Source organism: Glycine max, chromosome 5 (genome assembly GCF_000004515.6).
Source record: "Glycine max cultivar Williams 82 chromosome 5, Glycine_max_v4.0, whole genome shotgun sequence".
Classification (NCBI taxonomy): Eukaryota; Viridiplantae; Streptophyta; class Magnoliopsida; order Fabales; family Fabaceae; genus Glycine; species Glycine max.
Genome location: NC_038241.2, coordinates 32,513,052 through 32,536,840, shown reverse-complemented (window position 1 = coordinate 32,536,840; position 23,789 = coordinate 32,513,052). Strand labels below are relative to the sequence as shown.

The window sequence follows — 23,789 nt, the reverse complement described above, 5'->3', positions numbered from 1 at the left end:
TGATATTTCGTGTTAAGGATGAATTCAAACTACATTTTAGGTTGCTCCAACCTAATTTAATCTCCTTTTTTTTAATAAAAAAACTATACATATTATTAATTACAAGACTACTTCTCTTAATAAATAACAGAACATATGTCATGTTTATATTAATACCATTTATTTAAAATATCATCAACTTTAGTTTTATATTTTAATTGTATGATTTACCTTATATTATATTATGTTTGTAAATCAGTTCCATTCCTACTTCATGTATTATTAAGTTATAGACTGAATTAAATTAAAAAAAGTAAATGTGCATTATTAAATTGTTGCTTGAATAAAAACCCAACTGAATGCGCCTTTTCAACACCCTTAATAAAAAAAAATGCATCAATAAATGTTCTGCATATGGTCCCTCCCTGCTTCTAGGGTGACGTTGCACATGATTAGACACCTATTATAAAAAGTTCCATTAGCAGTTACGATAAATTATGTATTGGATTCTAAGAATGATATGTATTGTAAAATATGTAACACGAGTAGTGTACTGTGGTTACATATACAACTCCACAACATGAAAATAGGTAGGAAATCTTTTCATCCAGCTTGGCCAATTATAGAACTTTTTTTTTTCCAATGTGTACCACAAATCTAATGGTTAATTTAATAACAGCATGGAGGACCCCCTAAAAAATAAAATAAACACTAAAATAAAATACTATACTAATAAGAAAATCGTGATAATAAAAGTAATACAAAAATAATAACTGAAAAAAAATAAAAAGTTACTCTTTGGGTCCCACATCCACATCTCTCTCCCTAGATTATAGTTTGGTTCTTCTCGATTTGTCCCTCTCTCTCTCTATCGCTCTGAGATTTTTTGTCTGCTAGCTTCCAAGAGAAAATAGTGCTCACATTCTTCTCATCTGTGTTTCAGTTCTGTTACGTTCTTCGTTTCCTGTGAAAACCTTGCATGTGTTCTTCTCATCTCTTAGTTTTCAACACTGAGCCTAGTTATGTGAAAATTCAGATGGGTTCTGGTTTTTAACCCCTGACTTGGAAGGAACCCAAAAAAAAAACGATTTTTTTGAGAACTCACTTTGGAACTTTCAGTGGCAAGTAGCAGATTATGCTACAAGAGGTGAGGCTTGCTTCAGGTAACACCTTCAAGCAAGAATTTTTCCTGTTTTTAATTAAGGGGTATGGTTGCATGGATTAAATTTGCGTTTTTGTGTTTCAAATTTGAGTGTTTTTTATTAGGGTATTTGGATGCTCAATATATATCTCTATTAATTTATGTTGTACTATGATTATCTATGTAGGCCTGGCAAAGTTTGACTCTTTTTATCCTAGTTTCTGATGATGTTTTTTGAGAGTGAGGCTGGATCAATATAAGGGTATAGATTTTGTGTTGATTTTTTGAAATTCGGTTGGACGAATTTTATTTTTTCTTTCTAATTATTATTTTTTTCATAGATAGCATGGACCTCAGTGAAATATTCAATTTTGCTTTCTTTTCCAGATATTTTTGGGTAGTTGGGATCCGTGGTTGCAATAGGCATGGATTTCAAGTGAGTTCAGATTGAAGGCCTGAAGGTTTTGCTTTGCTGTGTGTTTTTCTTAAGGGGTGGAGGAACTCTTGAAAAGGGAGATTATAAGGCTGCATAGCTGTTACTGCTTGGAACTTGCAAGTTATTGAACTAAGCTCAAAATGGGTTCGAGAGTAGATACTGATGAAGATAGTGATAACAGAGGTAGTATGTGGGATTTGGATCAGAAGCTTGACCAGCCTATGGATGAAGAGGCAGGAAGGCTCAGAAATATGTACAGAGAAAAAGTATGATGCCTCATCGCAACTTGGTTTTACAGTCTTTCTCTTTTTCTTGCTGAATTTGTTTTGTCATTACTGTTACTATTGAGGGAAAAAATGCAATTCATTAATTCTAATTATGGTTCTTAATTTGTACATAGATTAATTAATGTAGCTACTGTCAAATGTCACTCACTATTCGAAAAGATACTTGAAATTCAAGTTATGTAATCTATAGTTTTGATTTGCCTCTTCTTGTTTTTAATTTCAGCCCACTTAATTTGTATTCTTAGTTGCTAGCAGTGTCAAGGACTTCATTAGAACACAAATTGAACAAAAAGTAGGGCTTTCCTTTGAATCAAGAAAGATTCCCTGCTTTTAAATGCATTGTGGAGCATAGATTTGAAACAGCACAGGATTTAAAAAACAGTCTGCGACCGCAATTTCGACCTCAACATCAAGGTTTTTGGACTCTATACGGCCGCAATTGGGGCTGCACCGGCCACATTTGTCTGCAACATCAAGGATTGCGATAAAACTGCAACTGCAGCCACAACTGCAACTTGATACCTTATTAGTCTCATTTAAAAGATAAAAATACTTAAAGCAACTTGATACATAACTAGATGTCAATTTGACCAAGAAATTCAGCTCTTTCTGTGTTATACAAATTACAGAATATGGATGCATTAATAAGCTATTATGTAAGCTAAGGGATTTGGTATGTAATTCCTTGTTAATGCAGTTTTTACTTGTTCAGAAATCTTCAGCATTGTTGCTTCTGCGGCTAGCATTTCAGAGTCTTGGTGTGGTTTATGGAGACTTGGGCACTTCACCCTTGTATGTTTTCTACAATACATTTCCTAATGGAGTGAAAGATGAGGAGGATGTAATTGGAGCGCTTTCTTTGATTATCTACTCTCTTACCTTGGTGCCACTCCTCAAATATGTTTTTGTTGTATTAAGAGCAAATGACAATGGCCAAGGTATAGATTGTTTTTGTTAATTTTTGGTGTATATGTTTGAGATAGTTAACGTTGTACAAGGAAATACTTAGTACCATGTTGTAACTTTTCTAAGGGACAATCAGCTCCTTTAATCTGGTTTTAATGATATTTTCTGTCAATAAGATACCTACAGGATCCATTCTGTGTAGTAAATATTTGCATCCCATAATATTTGAGACATACAAATCTGAAATGAGACAGATATCTTAATACCAGAAAATATGCCCCTCTCTTCCTTTCCTGGGATATCTGCAGTATATTAGCATTCATAATTAAAATTCCTTATGAGTATATCAAATAAACAGTTTAGTACTGTAGAATGACAGTGTCTGATTTTTCACCATGTTTCTTGTTAATGATAAACTATCCAGTTTCCTTTCATAACTGTAAGTAAAATTCACAAGTTTATATATATATATATATATATATATATATATAGGTTGTATTAGATAGATATACTAGCTTCAGACTGCTGAGCTGCAATGAAGTTTTATCAAACTAACATTTCTGGAACAGGTGGAACATTTGCGCTTTATTCCTTGCTTTGCCGGCATGCAAAGATAAAAACCATTCCTAACCAGCATCGAACCGATGAAGACCTAACGACATATAGTCGGTCTACCTTCCATGAAAAATCTTTTGCTGCAAAAACCAAAAGATGGTTAGAGGAACAAGAATCTGCGAAAAGAGCCATTCTTATTCTTGTCCTTGTTGGCACCTGTATGGTTATTGGAGATGGGATTCTTACCCCGGCTATATCTGGTATGCCTTCTTTCTCAATCTGATCTTGTTTCCATTTTCTTAAAAATATTTTTATAAATTTTAACTTGCTTGCTGTTTACCAAACAAGTTATCTATCAATGCATGTGCTTCCGTATTATGTGTGCATATTTGTGCTGATTTACCAAACTGTGAAAGGTAATTACTAATTCATTTTATGGGATGATAGAAAAACACAATGATGAGGATATAAATTATTGGTAGATCGTAGAATGACCTTATATGCTACTTGTACCAACAGAGTCAGCAACAAAGATGTATTTAAAAATGAAGCTTGAGAGGGGCAAGGAATTCATGATATTAGTACACTACTTAGAAAACTTGTGTACTTTGTTACTTGGTTCATTACATCTTAGGAGTATGCCTTCCTTTTTGTTAGATGTATTGCTGATTGGCATGTGCCTAATCCAGTTTCCATGTAAGCTACAGCCATTCTAATATGTTTCCTGTATATTGTAATGTGCACAGAGTACTCTGCTCTATTCATCACTTTGGAGAACCATTTGTCATCTGTTTCTCACACCATATGTATACTTTAGAAAGGTCCTGGGAAAACTTAAATGGGTCTTTTATATGGATACAAATTCACTCAAAACCTGTAAGGTTGCGGACTTGCAGTATTTATTTTCTCTTGAAATACCATGCTGCAGCACAATGTTGTTAAACATGAGATTCTACCTAGGATCTGGAGGGGGTGTTGAAAACTTGTAACTCAGGGGTCATAATTGGGATCCTATGTTCCTACCTCCAAAGAAAATAACCTCTAAATCACAACATTAAACAAACTTAAATTGATAAATTATAGCAAAGTTATAAGATCCAAATAGTCAAATGCTATACATAACAAAACACACAATTCATAACACAACAGCTGTGAGTGAACAATCTAACTCACAAGGGAACAATCCGTTGCACTGAAATCATAGAACAATCCAAATCAGAAATGAGAGAACAAATTAAATCCCAAAGACTGAGCATGAGACTGTGAGAAGCAGTAGACTAGAGAGTGAGAATGACCTTCAGTTTACATGTTGCTACATCCAAAGGGAGGCACAATCGATGGCACAAGTGGCAGCATGGAGTGGAGGTCTGGTGGTTGTGAACAAAGGAGAGGTCCGGCAGTGCAGGATGAAAAGATTTGCAAATGGGTAGGGAACAAAGAAAGTCACAAATGGGTAGGAAAGGGCTTCATGAATGAGAAGAAAGGGACTCTGGAACTGGGTCATACAGATCCAACCTGGTTTTTTCAGCTTGCTCTGCCTTGCCGAGGATCGACTATCTCACAATTGCACGTGGAAGATCTCAATCCCACTCTGATCCTACCCACCGGCGATCCAGGCACGATTCAGCTTGCCCGGGTGTATTCGACTCATAGGATGTACGATCCTATGAGGTAAATCACAATTGTAATGCTGCAGGGCATTAGTCAGTCACTATTCATATTCCTATTTTTCTCAAACCAAATAAGCCCTAATTATTTCTTGGATCTTTTTCTGCTTATATTTTATGCATGTTGTTTGCTAAAGGCTGAGTTATTGTCTTTAACACACCTTTTTTCTTGAGTATTGTCTTTAACACATCTCCAGTTATTTCAAGAGATTCATAACCATATATTCTGTTGTAGTTTTATCAGCTGTTGGTGGCATCAAGGTAAATCAGCCTCGGATGAGTAGTGGTATGTTCCTACACTTGTAATAAGACATTTTTCTTCAATTTCTTCTGCTATGTGTGGAAGTATTTACTGTTTTAATTAATTTTAGGTTCATAGGTCTTGAAAAAGCTTCTTTCTTTCTGGGATACAGGTGTAGTAGTGCTGGTTGCTGTGGTAATATTAGTTGGGTTCTTCAGCATGCAACATTATGGCACAGATAGAGTTAGTTGGCTCTTTGCTCCAATTGTCCTTCTTTGGTTTCTCCTAATTGGAGGTATAGGTATATTTAACATCTGGAAGTATGGAAGCGGTGTTCTAAAAGCTTTTTCTCCGGTGTATATATATCGCTATTTTAGAAGAGGAGGAAAGGAAGGATGGACTTCCCTTGGTGGGATCATGCTCAGCATAACTGGTAAAATTTCTTATTGCTGTTGATTTCCTTCTTGTATTTCATAATCATTTGCAAATGAAGTGAATAGTTATTATTATTTTGTACTTGACATGTCTTGTAATGATTTTTTTCAGGGACAGAAGCTCTTTTTGCTGACCTAGCCCATTTTCCAGTCTCAGCTGTACAGCTTGCATTTACTCTAGTTGTGTTTCCTTGCCTTCTTTTAGCCTATTCTGGTCAAGCTGCTTACCTTATGAATAACTTGACCCATTCACAAGATGCTTTTTATCGTTCAATTCCAGGTCATTCATATTTTTCACTCTCTATTGAAATTGATTATGAAATTGTGGTTATTATTTGTGCAGATATGTAATTATTAGGAGAATATTTGTATTTTAGATAGTGATCTGTTTATTGGCCAAAATTTAGGAGTTCATTCCTTTTTAGTTTCTATTTTCTAGATTGACAGCTAGCTCTTTTGTATGTATATATTTTGATTGTTGATGATGGAATGAGGGTGTGATAGAAAATTATCCCGGAAAACCTCCGTTTCAAGAATATATTCTGATAGTCAGCAAGTATATTGCCACATTAAGAATAGAAAACGTGATGAATGTTTCTCTCTGTTTGTTTTTATTGATGCAATGTTTCTCTCTGTTCTTTTTCCCCCTCCTATTGTCAAATTTATGTTAACTAATTTATTATAATTCTCTTTCTATTCTTTACAATGCAATCATCCTTGCATTTTGCTAGACTGCATAATATATTTATCACTCCTTACCAGCTCAAATGAATTGAAGCTGATAATTCACATCCCTAAATGATAAATTCAAGCCTTAGTTATTGTGTGTGTACTGTGTATGTGTGTCATAAATAATGTTTTGGGCCTTTTTGTTCAAGTTAAGCTTTGGGATATACAGCCTAGTTCTCTCTGTGTTCTATCTCAAAGTGCACCCTCATTTACATATTTGCCTGAACTTCCATGGTATCTGTTTCTCTATGTTAAAGCCTGCATCCAGTTTGTTTGAATACTATCATTTTGACTTGTTTGTCTTACTGGTTAATTTTACATTTTATCCTTGGAGATAAACCTATTACAAGAATTGTCTATTTTTTTTGTTTGAATGATGCTGATTTGTTTCTTCATGTATTAGTTTATCATTAGATATTGATTCTCTATGGTTCTGCAGATAGAATATATTGGCCAGTATTTATTGTTGCAACATTGGCAGCCGTAGTTGCAAGCCAGGCTACAATAACTGCAACTTTTTCAATTATTAAGCAAGCCCTTGCTCTTGGATCTTTCCCTAGAGTTAAAGTTGTGTATACATCAAAGAAATTTCTTGGCCAGATATATGTTCCAGATATTAATTGGATCCTTATGATTCTTTGCATTGCTGTTACGGCTGGGTTCGAAAATCAAAACCAGATTGGAAATGCATATGGTAGGTTTTTCCCTTGTTGAATGTTAAGATAAATATTTCTTGCTTTTAAATATGCACATGATGTCATTTTTATTTTTTTTTAATTTTAGGCTTGATAAGAAGACAACTGAGAAACAATGATCTTAATGCCAAAATATCATGTGCAGTGTAAAACATCCTGCCTTCATCTGCATCTTTGCACTTTTGTAATAATTATAATAAAAGATTAAAACAAAAGTATTTTGTGATGATCCACATCATGCCATGTCTGAGGAAAGCACTCGATAAGCCTAGCTAAGTAAATTAGTTCTCTTTTTATTTGGTGAAAGTATTAGAAAGCAATTTCCTTTAGTAGCTTGCATCAACTAATAAGCACTAAACCTTGACCCTAACATTATATCCTACAACATCTATGCAGCTGCACATCCCATTTAAACATCTTGATATTGTCCAGCTGCCATGTATGTTTATTCATACACAAATGTCTAGCATACTATTTATGCTATGTTGCATCCCATTTAAATATCTTGATGTTTTTTGGTCCTATATGCATCCAATTTAAATATGCAAGATGGATAATGAGGGTGAGCCTTGGAGCAACAGAAAGGTTGCTGCATTGTGACCTGGAGGTCACAGGTTTAAGTCCTGGAAACAATCCTTCTGCTTTGTGTGGGGGGTTAAGGCTGCGTACATTTGCCCTCTCATACTAGGTGAGAGCCTTGTGCACTGGACTGCCCTTTATGTCTATTTGTTTGAAAATGTTAAATGCACAACAAACAATATGTTAGAGAAACAATTGAAAGAGAGAGAACTGTAAAATAGCCTATACTAAGATAAGGTCAAAGACACTGGTTATCATATTCATAAATTCCCTTGCAGCAGGTTCTTTGTAGCTCCTTTCTTAAGATGATTTCCGCTTTCTAGGGTCAAAACAAGCACAGAAATAAGCTTGATGTGTGCTCCCTATGCATGCTACGAACCATGATATGTTACTCACTGGGTCATACAAATTACAAACAGCTATCAAGAAATAGAGAATTGATAAGGCCAAAGGGAATTGACCACACCCACACAGAAAGAGTTAATTCATTCAGTTTTTTAAATTTGTTTTGTGATAAAGGGAATTACCAAATTAGAAATCTAAGGGTTCCATGTGGTGCTAGATCAAGATCTCATACCATGTTGGAGGGTATCAGAAGAGAGGGAGAATTGTAAAATGGAATTCATTATCACATATTGTCTCTCCGTGTTTATATTATATATGCATGGATTAGGATACATATATACTTGTACTTGATCCACCCTGTATCAAGATAATCCCCCAGTCAGTTTATTTTTCGTTAAATAGTAAAGGAAAATCTATTAGACAGAAAGAAAGGGAGACCACATGTAAAAGGAGGATAAGAAGTCCTATAAAACTATGTATGTAAAATACAGCAGATAAAAATAACAAAAACATGTAGCAAAATTGCTCAATCTCCATGTCTTAACTCAACAAGTATACACACGCACACACATGTATATAGAGAAGGGGGGGGGGGGGGGGGTATGTGAATATGGGGGCTAAATCTTAACCATTAGATCTATTTATCAGCATTTAAGATTAAAATAATCATGAACTTTTCTAAATGATCATGTGACTATTAAACAACTTTTAATCTTAACAATTCACATTGGGTTGTATGGTCAAGATTTACTCTTCTTATTTTCATATAAATAAACCTCTCACTAGATACATCATACATCCCTTGTATCTTTAGGGATTAGGTACCCACTTGGGTTTTAGAAGTATGTTAGCAAGTTATAACTTTGATTTTCTTAAAATACATCAAAGGTGTAATTTGCTAACATACTCCTAAAAAACAAGCAGTGTATGTTAGCACCCATGATTTCTAATATGCATCCACATGTTTTGTATATTAATTGGTTATAATTTTGATTTTCTTAAATACAGGTATAGCTTACTAACAAAAGTTGGATAGTAATCTTGAAACTTCTATAACAAAAGCTGAATAGTAATCTGGATGGTGGCAGCCTTATTTCAATGTTAAGAGAACATAAGCAACAAAATATTTTCCAATGAACAAATATGAGCTCTTAACAGATCGTTATGTTTGAGTAAATGCTTCAAAATAGCCCTATAACTATAATGTTCATTCCCCACCTTTTACATTTATATGTTTAAGCAGTACTACATTTGCATTTGTGTTTCAAAACAATACGTGGTTTAGGAAACTTTGTAATGCTCTTGGACATGTTTATTACTTCTGTTTTACAATGTCATCACAGCCTTTGTTTAAGCAGGTACTCAATTGTATGTTTATCGTTTTCATAACAGGTACTGCAGTTGTTATAGTCATGCTGGTTACAACGATCCTTATGATTTTAATCATGATACTAGTGTGGCGCTGCCATTGGATTCTCGTCCTCGTCTTCACTGGCTTATCATTGATTGTGGAATGCACATACTTCTCCTCAGTACTCTTCAAAGTTGATCAAGGTGGGTGGGTTCCACTTGCCATTGCTGGAGCATTTCTTATTATTATGTCTGTTTGGCATTACGGCACCGTGAAACGGTATGAGTTTGAAATGCATAGTAAGGTCTCAATGGCATGGATTCTTGGTCTTGGCCCAAGTTTAGGACTTGTTCGTGTCCCCGGAATTGGACTAGTCTACACAGAACTTGCAAGTGGAGTGCCCCACATTTTTTCTCATTTCATCACCAACCTACCAGCCATTCATTCCGTTGTTGTTTTTGTATGTGTGAAGTACCTTCCTGTCTACACAGTCCCAGAAGAAGAACGATTCCTTGTCAAGAGGATTGGACCTAAGAATTTCCACATCTTTCGATGTGTGGCACGGTATGGCTATAAAGATCTGCACAAGAAAGATGATGATTTTGAGAAAAAACTCTTTGAGAACCTTTTCACATTCGTTCGGCTTGAGTCTATGATGGAAGGATGTTCAGATTCAGATGAATACAGCTTATATGGACAGAAAATAGAGCATCCAAGAGATGGCCTTTTGCATAACAATGGAAGCACAGTTTCTTCCAATATGGATTTAACAATGTCCTCAGTAGATTCAATAGTACCAGTTAGATCACCGCATCACATGAATATTACTGTCAGGTCTTCTGGTCAAACAAGCAGCCAGACCGAAGTTGACGAATTTGAATTTTTGAATACCTGCAGGGATGCTGGGGTGGTTCACATACTAGGAAACACAGTTGTGAGGGCAAGGAGAGAATCAAGGTTCTACAAGAAAATAGCTGTTGATTATATTTATGCATTTCTTAGGAAGATATGCAGGGAAAATAGTGTAATCTTCAATGTCCCTCATGAGAGTCTCTTAAATGTTGGCCAGATTTTCTATGTATAGATAGCCCCATATCCTTGTGATTGCCATTTTTTGCAAAATGAGCTGAGTGTAGCACATGAACAACACTTAGCTTATGGTAATCAAGTGTTACAATTCGGAGATGTCTTAGAAGAATGGCTTTTTGGCAATTATCTCTTAAAAATTGAAAGTATTGCTCCCATATGGCTAAATAGATTTTCAACTCATCTTTATGTTATACTAAATCGTTTCACTCGTCTCCATTTTATGCTGCCTAGTTACTTAAGGTAAGGAACATGAATTTTTACGTAAACATTTAGCCCACCCATACAATTTTCGGGTTGTAGTGGTACCTCGTGGATTTAGTGAACACATCCCAAATTAGAGGTTAGGTAAGGTGAACAAACTCCAAACTATAGGAAAGTTTGGTATAAATTATAATAATTTTCCTAGTACAAACATGGGGTATAGTTTGTGGGGAATATAGGTATGCTTTTTGAAGTAGAGGGGGACAAGTTGAACAAACTCAAAACTATAGGTGAGTTAGGCACCAACCAACCTTTATTTTTTTTGTGTGGAATCTAAGTTGTTTCATGTGATGGGACAGTGGAGTGTATACTCTGATTTCTATTTTCTTTTTTCGTTTGAAATATTAAACCTATATTAGGGCACAGGGCATCACAAATGTTTGTGCATAACAAAATACCAAAGAGACATTCAATTTTCAGTTTTCACTTTCAGTGGTTGTAATTGCACGCGTAAACATTTGCAAATTTCCGGTAATAAAATGTATAATAAAAGTGGGTCTGTTTGAGTTTTAAAAGGAATAATTAATTCAGGGGTAACACAACCAGTTTATTTATTTTTATCAGCCAAAACAATATATTAATCATAAAGGGTATAAGATGTTCCCAAAGTTTACAAACAACAGAACAAGAAAAAGAATGCGCCTATGCAGCAGTAGTGGTTAAGTATTTGATCAATACCCTATAACCACGAATTAAACACAACCCAAATCAGTGGGGGTGTTGCTAAGTACATCATGTAAATACAAATTGTTGTACACCCAGCATAACTTGCACAACTAGTGGGGCGGATTCAAAAGCCCAGTTCTTATTTTCTTCTCTTCTCTTTGACTTTTCAGAATAAAAGAGGATTCTATTGACCCAAACAAAAAGGGATTTTAGTCTTTTAGATCCCTCCCCACCCTACCAAAAAAAAAAAATAAACATGATGTGAACAAGTGAATGGAAGACTAAAGTTAAAGGGACAAATATATTAAATTCCCTTTTTTTGAGGTGTATGGTATGTTTGGGAGTAGAGTTTCAAAGGAAAAGGGTGGGCCGGGGTGGGTAAAATTTTCATTTTTAAATTATATAAGTTATATATATATATATAAACCAAATATTAAGATATTAAGTTATGTTAATCTATCCTTTTTTGTTGAAAAAATATTAAATTAGGGAATGCTTATTAAACATAAAAATGCTGTCCTTCTTTTTCTTTTAAAATCTAATTTCCAACACACCATAAAGCAACTCTGAACATGAGCTAAAGCTCGTGAACATTCTGGCCATTTTCATGAATAAGAAAAATATGTAATTTGAAGGGTTCTTTTTATTGATAAATATTAATCGATAGTTTATTAGTTTTTGTTAAGACATTATAAGTTTAAATATTAACTTATCACCAGCAATAATTGGGTTATAAATGTTTTAACAAATTTTGAAATTAATACTATCAAAATCTTAGCAGGAATTTTTTTTTTATATAGAGGAGGAGTTAGTCTCTGAGAAATATTAAATTATCTCATAGGCATAGTTTTTTAATTAATTTATTGGTGACTAAAATTTGACCTGAAAGACTTAATTTAAAAGAGTCCAATTTAAAGTGACTTAAAATTTTTGGAGGAATTCCACTATTTAGATTTTCATTAAAATCTTCTAATCAAGTATTATTCTAATAATTCGAATTTGGTGTCAAAATTGTTTGAACCATAATAAATCAATCCTCGTTAGTGCACGTCTGCACCGTGCATGTTTGGTTTAACGCAAAAGAAAAGGTGTAAATAGTTTTGCAAACGTCATTTTGTTACAAAAGTCCGCATGAAACCCATACACAAAGATGCTCTTCATGTCATCTATGCTATTCCTTCAACTTTTTTTTCTCTTTCAAGTGATGAGTGTAGTATCTGACCCAAGTACGTGGGCATTGACGTTGAGGAAATGGACAAGTAGTGCCCTGCCCAGTTCTCTTTGTACTATTTTTTTTATAACCGTTATAAAGAGGACCTCCAGTCCATTTCTCACAACAGTCAACTCAAGGAAGATCTAGTTTGTGCATGAACTGCTAGGGATCAATTTAAAATAACATGAATCATATATATTCAATCTTAAATATCTTTTCACACAAAGAGTCTATCTTAATCGCTAAAGTATAGAGTCAAGCTTAAATACATATACATGGACCATAAAGATTTAAATTTAGTTATAAGGTTATTCTGTTACAAGTGCATCTTCTTACCTATCATGAACCATTAGGTTCATGCTTACATACCATGAATTATAAAGATTCAAGCTTAAATACCATGAATCACTAGAATTCAAACTTAAGTACCAAGCTTAGGTAATAGGTAGTTCTTAGAATAATTTTATATGCATGCATATTATAAATGCCCAAACATGTCATGAATCGTGACATTTTGTCATTTACATGTATATTTAATACTAGTCACACATTACATAACAGCTAGAGTCATTTACTCCATCTAAATTTTGTTGCAGACAATGTCTGATATGTATATGTACCGTACCATAGGCTGTGAAAGCCAAAAACTTCAAGGATGGCTATTATGTATGTACCGTACCATAGGCTATGAACTAAACAATGCAACCCTTTCAAACATGACTCAAAATTATGCACAGGATAAAAAAAAACTTCTTTACATAGCCACTAGACATGGAATTTAATTAGTAAAGTAAAAATGGGATTTTCTTTCTCAATTCAAACAAAACATCTTATAAGTACTCCCTCTATTCCTAATTATAAGATTCTTTCAATTAATTCACATCTTTTAAAAAAAGTAATTAATTTCATTAATCATATTAAATCTATCAATTATTTGTTTCTCATTAATATTTAGAAAGAGAATAATTAAATAATGATATGTAGGAAAAAAATAACTAATGCATGCATCTAAAAATTAGAAAAAAAATCTTATAAAAAGAGATACAAATTTCTGAAAAGTGTCATATAATTAAGGAAGGAGGGAGTAGATGAAAGCAAGAAGAAGATGGTTTTTCTAACTATCACCTTAATCACTTTAGGTCTTAAGTAAGGAGGGAGTAGATGAAAGCAAGAAGCATATGGTTTTTCTAGCTATCACCTTAATCACTTTAGATCTCCAAATTCTTTCTCATTTCTCTCTCGCGTTAATGATTCAATTCTCTCTCCCCCGGGCTCACTTGAAAAAATGTGTTTTGATGATGACAAATAAAAAAAATGAAAGAGCAATGGACATGCTATAAACATGTTCTTATTGGAATATTTTGTACCATGCATGATAATATCATGTGTTGTTATATTTTACTTAGCAATTATGCAATCTAAGATGTTGGATTATGAGTTTGGCCTAACTACGTTTTTCAAGTATGTAATCTTGGGTCGGATAGTTCAAGAACCAAGAGGGGGCACTAGAACAAGTTAATGATCTTAATTATGTGAGCTTGGTAAGAAGAATGATGATGAGAAGAACCAAGTATTTGGAAGATTGAAAAGAAGAATTTTAGAAGCCTAGATAACACCAAGAATCCTAAGGATGACATTGTCAAATTCATAATTTATAGTATGAATTTTTATATAGTTATTATAAAAATAATAAACTTTACATATTTACTGCTTACATTCCACCTAAGGATCCAATTCAGTTGATTGGTTGATTAGAATATGTGAATTATTATAAATTTTTACTACTTATTTTTAATTCTTATGAATAAAAATAAACTATTATCGTTCTTATATATAGGATCTTTTTAAATAACATTAAATTTATCAATAATTTATATTATTTTTAGAATTATTTTTCATTTTTCTTTCACTTAATTACTTTTCACCTAATTAATTAATACTTGGAAAGAAAATACTGTACATTCACTGTTCCTTTTTAATTGTGAAAATTTTGGAATATTTATATTTATATATGTCATTTTCAAATTTAAAATAACATTAAGTACTTTTTATTAATTATGTCCTCAATTTCTATCTAATTAATTTACACTATCACATTTGTTAATAGAACTGGAAAAAAAAGTTTTTTAAAAAAAACTCCATAGTTATTTTATTAGAATAAAAGAATTTGTTGTATCTCTCGGTATTGAAACCTTAAAATACAAATACAAAGGGTCTTATAAAAAAAATCCAACAATAAAATAAAAAATATTTTATAAATAAAAAGAAAGGTAGTAATTGTTTATAATTAAATTATAGTGTAAAACGTAATTATGCTATTATATTTATATATGTAATATTTATATGTATTTTTTTATCCTTATTATATGTAATTATTTATTCTTAATAATAGCGTTCAAATCTGCAATTTAATATGATCGTAGATATGGAGGGTTATTTAGCATTTTAAAAACCCATGCTCTAATCATTAACATCATTTAACTTTTTGGCTGCACATGCAATAATGATACACTGATCATAAAAGAGTAGAGTTGTCAAAGCTTGACCCTCCTATTAACAAAATAAATGTGCCCTGTAATGTAAAATAATGTTACCAAAACTGAATCTAAGACGCGAAAGGTCAAAAGAAAGATCTTCTATTATTTTAATACTCCGGTTTATTAAAAAATATTAATCCAAAACTTGGCAAAAAATAACTAAAACCTGGAAAAAAATTGATTTCGCCAAAGAAACTCAGCAAAAGAAAAGTTAAGGCGAAGAGTGGGACCCACTTCTATAGTTTTGCCTTCACGAGGCACTGTACTGACTGCAGTCAAATTGTCTCTGTACATTAACTAATAACCAAACTCACTGACTCGTATTAGGTTGATTGGAGTGTAACTGAGTTCATATATCCTAAATAAATTATCGAGTTTAAGTTTTCCAAATAAAAATACATAATTTAAAAAAAATCACTAAATATAGTTAATAATGCTTGATACTTATAACTAGATTTGAAAGAGAAAAAAAACTACGTAATACGAGGCTTTGGACCTGAAGGTGAACAAATAGCAAGGCTTAATTAGAGTCTAGAGGAAAAATTGTTAAACATGCCAACTTAGTGCATGTTTGTTTTTTAGTTTAGAGGTCTAAAAGTAAAATTGAAAAATATCTTGCTTAATTTTCAGTTGAACCTGATTTAAAACTGAGTTTTATTGTAATTATATTTTGAAACTTAGTTTGAAATTAATAGAAGTAAGAGGAGAGTTTTTATCCAAACGTTAGTTCCTAAACTGTAGTCCAAACATAGCCTTACCAAGGGAGTGGCCATGCTTCTCAGTTCTCACAACAAGGACTGCAAATTGCAATGCAATCACCACAACCAGGTTGTATAGCAAAGCACGTTTGGAGTTCGTTTCTAGGAACTGAATATCACGCCAGACATAGGACACACAAATCACATCAAATGTCAACATGTCAGTATATATATATAAAGTCAGACTAGAGAAGGAATTTTTCTAATTTATGTAAGAAATAACTATAATTAGGTTGTCCGGTTGATATGATTTTTCTCTTCATCAACTTGTTAGTATTTTGTTAATGAAAAAAAAAATTCATCCACAAATCAATCTTATATTTCTAATATATTTACAAGTATCGCATTCACTTTTATAAAAAAATAAGTACAATCATTAATATGTCTTACAAGTAATTAAAAATAGAAAATTTTAATAAGAAAATAATAATTCTATATTTTTTATAATTAACAAAAAAGATATATTTTTTTACTTTTTTATAGACCGGGGTAATATGATTTTTTTTTTTAACAAAATCATCAAACGCTACAATTTTTGTATAGTAAATCTATCCTAATTATAGTGATCACATGGTTGATGCAGACTGCAGTCAAGCAGTCGAGCCAACTTGTATATATAGTGATATTATTATTGTTGCTGCTATTACTTTTTATATTTTAGTTCACATCTATTAAAAGATTTCCACCAACATTATATATACATAAAATATTTTATGTAATCTTATTTTTTAATTTTTTTTTCTATATATATATGTAGGGTGAATATTTGTTAAGGTATATATATAAAGAATATTTTAAAATATAATATAATCATAAAAAAAGCGAATATCTAAGTTAATAAATTATATATATATATATATATATATATATATATATATATATATATATATATATATATATATATATATATATATATATATATATATATATATATATATATATATTCCTTTGCCATAAGTTACAAATGTGGCCTCTAAGGTCTCAAAAGAACAGCACCACCACAGTGAAGATGCAACATGAATCTGCCACCACCAATACCGTGGCAACAAAATCTCTGATCTCAACATGCCACTGTTGTTGTTTGGTGACAAAACTGATGACAAAGCTCAAGAGACGTGGCCGAACACTGCGACCAAAAAGTGCAAGTCGACAGGGTTCATTCCAATGCCGCTATGATCCATTGAGCTATTCCTTGAACTTTGACACCACTGGATGTGGCAGCTTAATGGATGAAGATTACTATAAGTTCTATGCTTTTTCTTCGAGGTTTCTGGCAAATCCAAGAACTCCATGCCCCATTGTTCAAGTACAAGGAACTCCCATTAACCAATAGCTAGCTAGAATCTCTTGTTTTTCTTTATTAAACAGTACTAGTTTCTTTTTTCTCGTTTTTTCCACAAAAATATTTGTGGGTTTCCCCTTCTACAAAGATGGGTATGAGGGAATCATCGATCTGCAAATTTTCATAGTGGAGGAATCTAATGTTTAAGAGCTTGTTGTACTGTATAACATATATGATGAATGATCCATTGTTAATTTTGTTTAGTTCTATATATACGAAGCAGCTTAGGTTTTGTAACTTTAAATATATTCACCAATTAATGATCAACAAGTTGTTAGTAATAATGTGTAAATCTGAATTTGGCCTGTTTCGTTAAGCAAGGACTTTAGATCAAGTCTTATAATAAAAAAAAAGTGATTACAAAAAAAATCTAATAAAAGTAATTAGTTAATATTTTTTAATAAAAATAATTATCAGTCAAATTAATGAATACTTTACATCAATATTTTAAGTATCCAAAAAAAATATTCACATGTAGTGTAGTCTTTTGACAAGCCTCATTTCAAGTGTTAATTTTCAAATTCGCAGTGTCGTCAAGATGGGCATGTTACTTATTCTCGTAAATCAATTAAAATGCACACAAATAAGTTAATGAATCTTTCTTTTTTAACAATGTTTAAAGGAGAAAAATTAAAAAAAAACTATTCAAAGAACAAGGCCTAGGACCTTGCGCCAAAAGATTATTTTAAATAGGATAAAAATATTAATAATATATTATGGATTTATTCGATTTGTAAGTTTGGAATAAAGTCAAACGATGTTAACGATTTTTGTCGTCAGTCAATATCTCAGAAAGCTTTTAATTTGCATAGAGCTCGTAATTAATTGATATAATTTTCTTATCAGCAAATTAATTTATATAATGTTGGCTAGCTCGGAGGATGATTTTTTCATATATAGTTACAATGTACCATTCTATATATTTAAAATGATACCATTCTATATATTGAGATGTTATACATAATATTATGTAACAAAAAATCGTGTTTTAATCATTGATTTACTCCTCTCGTGTATGTAAATATCTCATTTAAATTCTTCCACGGTTAACCAAATATTGGAATTCGTATCATTGGCTTGAAATGAAATACAAATAGCACTACTACTAGTCTACTACTATGCACAAGGTAAAATGGAAATGAGTCAAAAAGAAAGTCGCCAACGTCCAGTATAGGGATGTTCTACTAGGTTGAATGTGTGCACGGTAATGAATGTTATGTTACTACAGAAAGTAATATATTTGTCTACGTTAATATAAGATGTTTTAGAAAAAAAATATTTATTTTAAAATATATGATTTTATAAAATTAATGTTGCATTAAATTTTTTTTTCTAAGGTTAGTACATAAAAAGGATAAACTAATAAGAAAGATAAAAGATATATTTGAAAATTATCTAATTTTTCTTTAAAATTCAAATAAATTAATTATATTTTTTTGTGTAAAAATCTATAACATTATATATTTTGGAACGGAACGAGTGTTAAGTATTAGTAATTATTTTAAAACGAAAGTGTGAGAAAGTGCGATGAAGAGATGCTGTTTCTTGAAATGTAAGCAGCCATGTGCAGGTCAGCTACTTTCTCCGAGCATGCATAGGTTATTAGGGAAGTTATCAAACAAAATTCCGAAAATAATGGTCAACAAAATTAGCACCAGCAGACAAAGTCTGGGTTTAGCTAGCTATAAGACAGTTGTTAACTTCAATTGTTTTTTTTTTCTTCTTCTATATATATAATAGTACTACTACTCTAAAATTGATACAAATACAATAAAAAAAAATTTATACTAGTAACATAGTATTTTAGAGCAAAAGAAAAAGATAGGTAAAGAAGAGAAAAAATAAATCATAAATGATATAGTAGAAAGAGATTTATAAAAATGAAAAAATAAATTGCAAATATAACATTATTCTTTTTTTATATATCATGCATATTTTACATAAGATTAATTGTAAGTCAAGGTCAACAAGATGAACATTAACACCTATGGTTTAAGAGATACTCATTAATTATATAATTTGTATGTCTATTTAGTTTTCTAATCTTAATGATTCCATGCACAAAGATATAGGTGTGACAGCAAAATCCATAAGCTTCCAAACAATTACTTTAAAACTATTTTGAAGTTACGTATTGATCGTCGATCTGTTAATAAGTCCGTTCCTTAGATTTTAGAGCCGAGTTGGGGTGTATTTGATAAGTGTGCCTAATCCCATCACTGATATTTTTATACATGATTCACAGAAACTGGTAATTAGATTATTAGAAGTAGCACTTGACCACTTGCTTGTGCACTCCTTTAATTTCACTCTTCTGTGGCACTCAAAAAGATGGTTTTGCACAATGTGTTTGCTAGCTAATGGTGTCTGAAACGACAATAATAAATTGTCTGACAATTAGCTCTTCTCCACATTATCTCTTCTCAAGTGCTCAAAGTTCAAATCATATTCACATGCTATATGGCTAGCTTTTACATTGAGTTTGTATAGTAAATTGTCTTTCTTTATAAAAGTTAAAAATCTTTTTTTTTTTCTAGCAATTAGCTAGGGAGATCGTTAGTGGATGACGATATAAAATACAATTAATATGATTCTATTAGTTTCTATTTTTTATATCACTTCTGTGGCAAGTTGGAATTGGAAGAAAAGTTCATATCAATATATTCAATCAGTACAATGCATGGGTACGTAAAATTAGACGCCGATAGTTAATCACACTCAACTCGGAGGGAAAAGTGTACCCAATTGCTTTACATTTGTAAATTTGAACCAAAATTCTCCACATATTGGTAAACCATCACAATTTATATTTTATACCTGAATATGAAAGGAAGTCTAAACTAATGGTAAATCTTTCTAAGGATTTCATCAATCCATCTGAAAGCTCCTTCAGTGAGAATCCAACGACAACCCACCATCTCCAATGGTAGATTTTTTTTCGTGGGAACAATTTTTATCTGAAAATCTTTTAGCAAATAACATAAAAAATCTAATTAGAGATTCATATGTGAGGTCACAAATATCTCAGTATACCTCCCTATAGGTCACAAATTTACACCCTAATTGATGAAAATACAGATATATCCAATGATTCACAATTAATTTACTTGTGTTTGGTATTAAATTATCTACATTCTTGTGAACCCTTTTATGTAATTATTTTAACGCTAAAAAATAACGCAATAAACAAACATGTAATGTATGAATAGGGCGTATATAATTTATCACATGTTTAAAACCTGTAAGGATTAAAATAAAAGACAACAGAATTTATAAATATGAAAAAATACTACATAGGCATTGTATTATTTTTTATGTATGATCTATATATAATAATAATTAAGGTTTTAATCAATTAAAAATAATGTAATTTTTTTATTTATTTGAAAGAAATGAAAATATAATCATAAAATTATAAAAATTAACATATAAAACCCCAAAAATCATATTAATGAAATAAATTAATTAATTATAAAAATAAATAAATAGTTAAATATATATTTATAAAACTATATGAGATTTTAAAAGATTATTTATTATTACGGATCAAAATGTTATTATGAGAATAAAATAGTAAGTGCGCGTTTGGTTCACGTTAGAAATTAATTCTGAATGTTTAGTTTTTCTTTATTGAAGAATTCATAATTAATTTTGAGATCCAAATTTAGTAAATTTTTTGTTCATTCTTCTTAATTGTTCTCTCTGAGACTTTGCTTATTTTAGAAAACTTTTGAATATAAGTCTCGTTTGTGCTCGAGTTAGAAAGAAAAGCAGACCATGAATAATAGGAGTCACCAAATGACCAAGCACCAAAACGCGTATGATTCTTGGTCAGAGCTTCATACACAATTCCCATTAAAGTCTCACTTTAAGACAGAGTTGCCACTACATACCCATTGGAAAAGGCATGAATGACTCTTACACTTTTTTAATTGGGAGTCAGAAGAGAGAGATATCAATTTTGATCCCTCATCATCACTAATCTTCTATCTAATGCATTATTTCTTCATTCTGCTAAATGATGTTCAAATAACAAAGTCAAGCCAAGAAAATAGAAGTATGTACATGGATGCTGGAGTGGAGGATCCTTACTCCTTATCCAGTTATCCTCATATAAATCGTCTTACACAATTAAATGAAATTAAAACTAAATATAAAATTATTATCTTAAAATATAAAAATATCTATTCTTTTTACTAATAATTAGGAAAATTTATAGGAAAAAAAAGTGAGAATATAAACTAGAAGGGTACTAAGAATATAGTCTTTGATATATTTCTTTTAACATATTTTATATTATTGATTAAAATTCATTAAAAATTATAAAATTTTCAATAAACATTAAATACAAAGTGAATTAGTGAAACCTATAATATTTCTATAGAATTTCAAACTCTTTTCTATTGGTCAACTCAACCCAACTAATTTTTTTTCACATATTTTGCAGAAAACTCTCATAATTAGCTGAGTTTAAAACACATCCTTGAAGTATAAGTCATCTCATTGCAATCTTAGTTAAGTGTGTAATAATTAATTCTTCATAATCACAATCATATAGAAGAACTCAATTAATAGACAAATATAAGTTTAAGGATCTAATTGAAAAAAAGACTAAATTGTAATTGATCTCCTTTAACTTTTTATCTACAATTTTGATAATCTTTTTTTAGATTCAAGTCCATCTATTTTAAAAATTTATAATTTTGATCAAATTTTTAATTTTACATATGTTTTATCCCTGACCGGTGCATATGAAAAAATATTTATTTAAATATATCAACTTCTTAAATAAATTTTAATAACTCAAGAGATTAGTATTTGACACTCAACCAAGAGATACTCCTATTTGGTTGTAAATGATATATGTGATAATAATATAAATTGTATTGATCTACCTTAAAAAATATTGATTTATAATATATATACTTAAAAGATACATAAAAAAGTGAATAGTTTATTATTGTTAAACAATAATGTATAATAATTATTATATTTTTTTTGTTAAATTTATAATAAAATACTTTTATATACAGAAGTATAGTATTAATTTTTACACAAAAAAATAGTAACAATAATTTATCTATCAAACATGTATATTTCACATAATAATAATAATAATTGTTGTTGTATATTATATATCTTCTATTATAATAATTAGTTGTTGAAAACAGCCATTTATGTATCATGCTCATTTAATTTATTGGCAATTATTTTTTTACGGTATAAGTATAAATATTTATTATTATGGAAATTGCATAAAATTATTATATATTTCCTTTTTGTTCTATTTATAAGATATTTTTTAAAAAATGTCTCTTTTTATAAGACTTCATTTTAATTGCCTTGTACATTAATTAATTTTTTACTAAAATAATGAATTGTCTCTTTCGATCTCCTGTGGAGATTAGAGAATATAAATATGTTCCTAATAAATTTAAGGATAAAATTGAAAAAATATTATAATTATAGATAAATTTAATGTTAATAACTAATTTTCTTAATAAATATAGATGAGTCAAACTGACTTATAATTAGTGAAGAAAAAAAAATATTAGTGATATTTATATATTAATAGGTGGACCAAGTAATAAATGTCTGAATTCAAATATTCATTAATGACATGATTAAAATTCATTGTCATTTCTCCAATATCTCTAAATGAATGTGCATTTAAAATCTATTTTCTATTAAATGTATCATTCATTGATATAAAAAATGCATAAGTAAATCTATTATTTAAAAATTAAAGGCAAATGCTAACCAAAACCATGAGAGTATTGGTTGAGGAACTTAAAGTTGAAATACTTTTATTGGAAGGCAAAAAATTACGTTATTCATTCTTTATTTTTTTACGTTCTCTTATAATTTATATAATAAATATTTTTTATTTTAGTTCTTTAACCAAATGTTCTAAGGACACAAGTTAGTGAAACCCAAAATTAAACTACATAATTATACTTAGGTATATTCCATAAAAAAATATACATACACACAATAACAAATTAATAAATACATGAATTCACATTCATTTATTATATCATTAGAATTCATTATCGTTTCCCTAATATCTTTTAATCAATGTGTATTCAAAACTCATTTTCTATTAAATATACCATTCATTAATATAAAAAAATGTATAAATAAATACATTATTTAGAATTAAAATTCATAAATATACATAAATATAATAAATAAATGCATACTCATTTTGTCTCATAATAATCATCTTATAAGAAAAAAAAGTTCATCCCAAAATAATTATCATTGAAAATGAATTAATGATGATAAAGTTAATTTTCTAAAATTATTATTCTCTTTCATTCATTTAATAGTTTTTCTTAATTTATGTATTCAAATATTTTGCAATTTTATCTAGGAGATAAAAATTCAGAAAGCTTGTTAGTGACCCATTCATTCTATTAGAAAAGTCACAAATAACAAATTATCAATTTATCTACATCATCAGTCTTAAAGAAAATAATCTATATCATTAAATACAAAGTACAGTATATAATAAATTCACACGAACACTAATGGAACTGAATTCTTGGTAATCTGAAGATGGCTTGACGCCTTGA

At 30.5% G+C, this 23,789-nt stretch overlaps 2 protein-coding genes across 7 annotated transcripts; both read left to right on the top strand.

Annotated features, from left to right (window-relative positions):
• Positions 1-822: 822 nt before the first annotated feature.
• LOC100794454 (potassium transporter 10) lies at positions 823-10,530 on the top strand. 6 transcript variants are annotated; one of them, XM_014775640.3, is made up of 10 exons: positions 823-1,126; positions 1,308-1,382; positions 1,508-1,822; positions 2,541-2,781; positions 3,319-3,564; positions 5,207-5,257; positions 5,385-5,645; positions 5,759-5,926; positions 6,815-7,069; positions 9,387-10,530. In XM_014775640.3, exons 3-10 carry the CDS (start codon positions 1,697-1,699, stop codon positions 10,427-10,429), a joined length of 2,391 nt encoding a protein of 796 aa, XP_014631126.1. In that variant the 5' UTR covers positions 823-1,126; positions 1,308-1,382; positions 1,508-1,696; the 3' UTR covers positions 10,430-10,530. The 6 variants fall into 6 exon arrangements, with proteins under 6 accessions (XP_014631126.1, XP_014631125.1, XP_014631128.1 ...); XM_014775639.3 differs by having other exon boundaries at positions 823-1,142; XM_041015459.1 differs by having other exon boundaries at positions 824-1,126; positions 2,556-2,781.
• Positions 10,531-16,833: 6,303 nt separating this feature from the next.
• On the top strand, positions 16,834-17,449 carry LOC102669129 (uncharacterized). The gene has a single exon (XM_006580775.2). The coding sequence runs from the start codon at positions 16,834-16,836 to the stop codon at positions 17,200-17,202; it is 369 nt and encodes a 122-aa protein (XP_006580838.1). The 3' UTR covers positions 17,203-17,449.
• Positions 17,450-23,789: the final 6,340 nt, after the last annotated feature.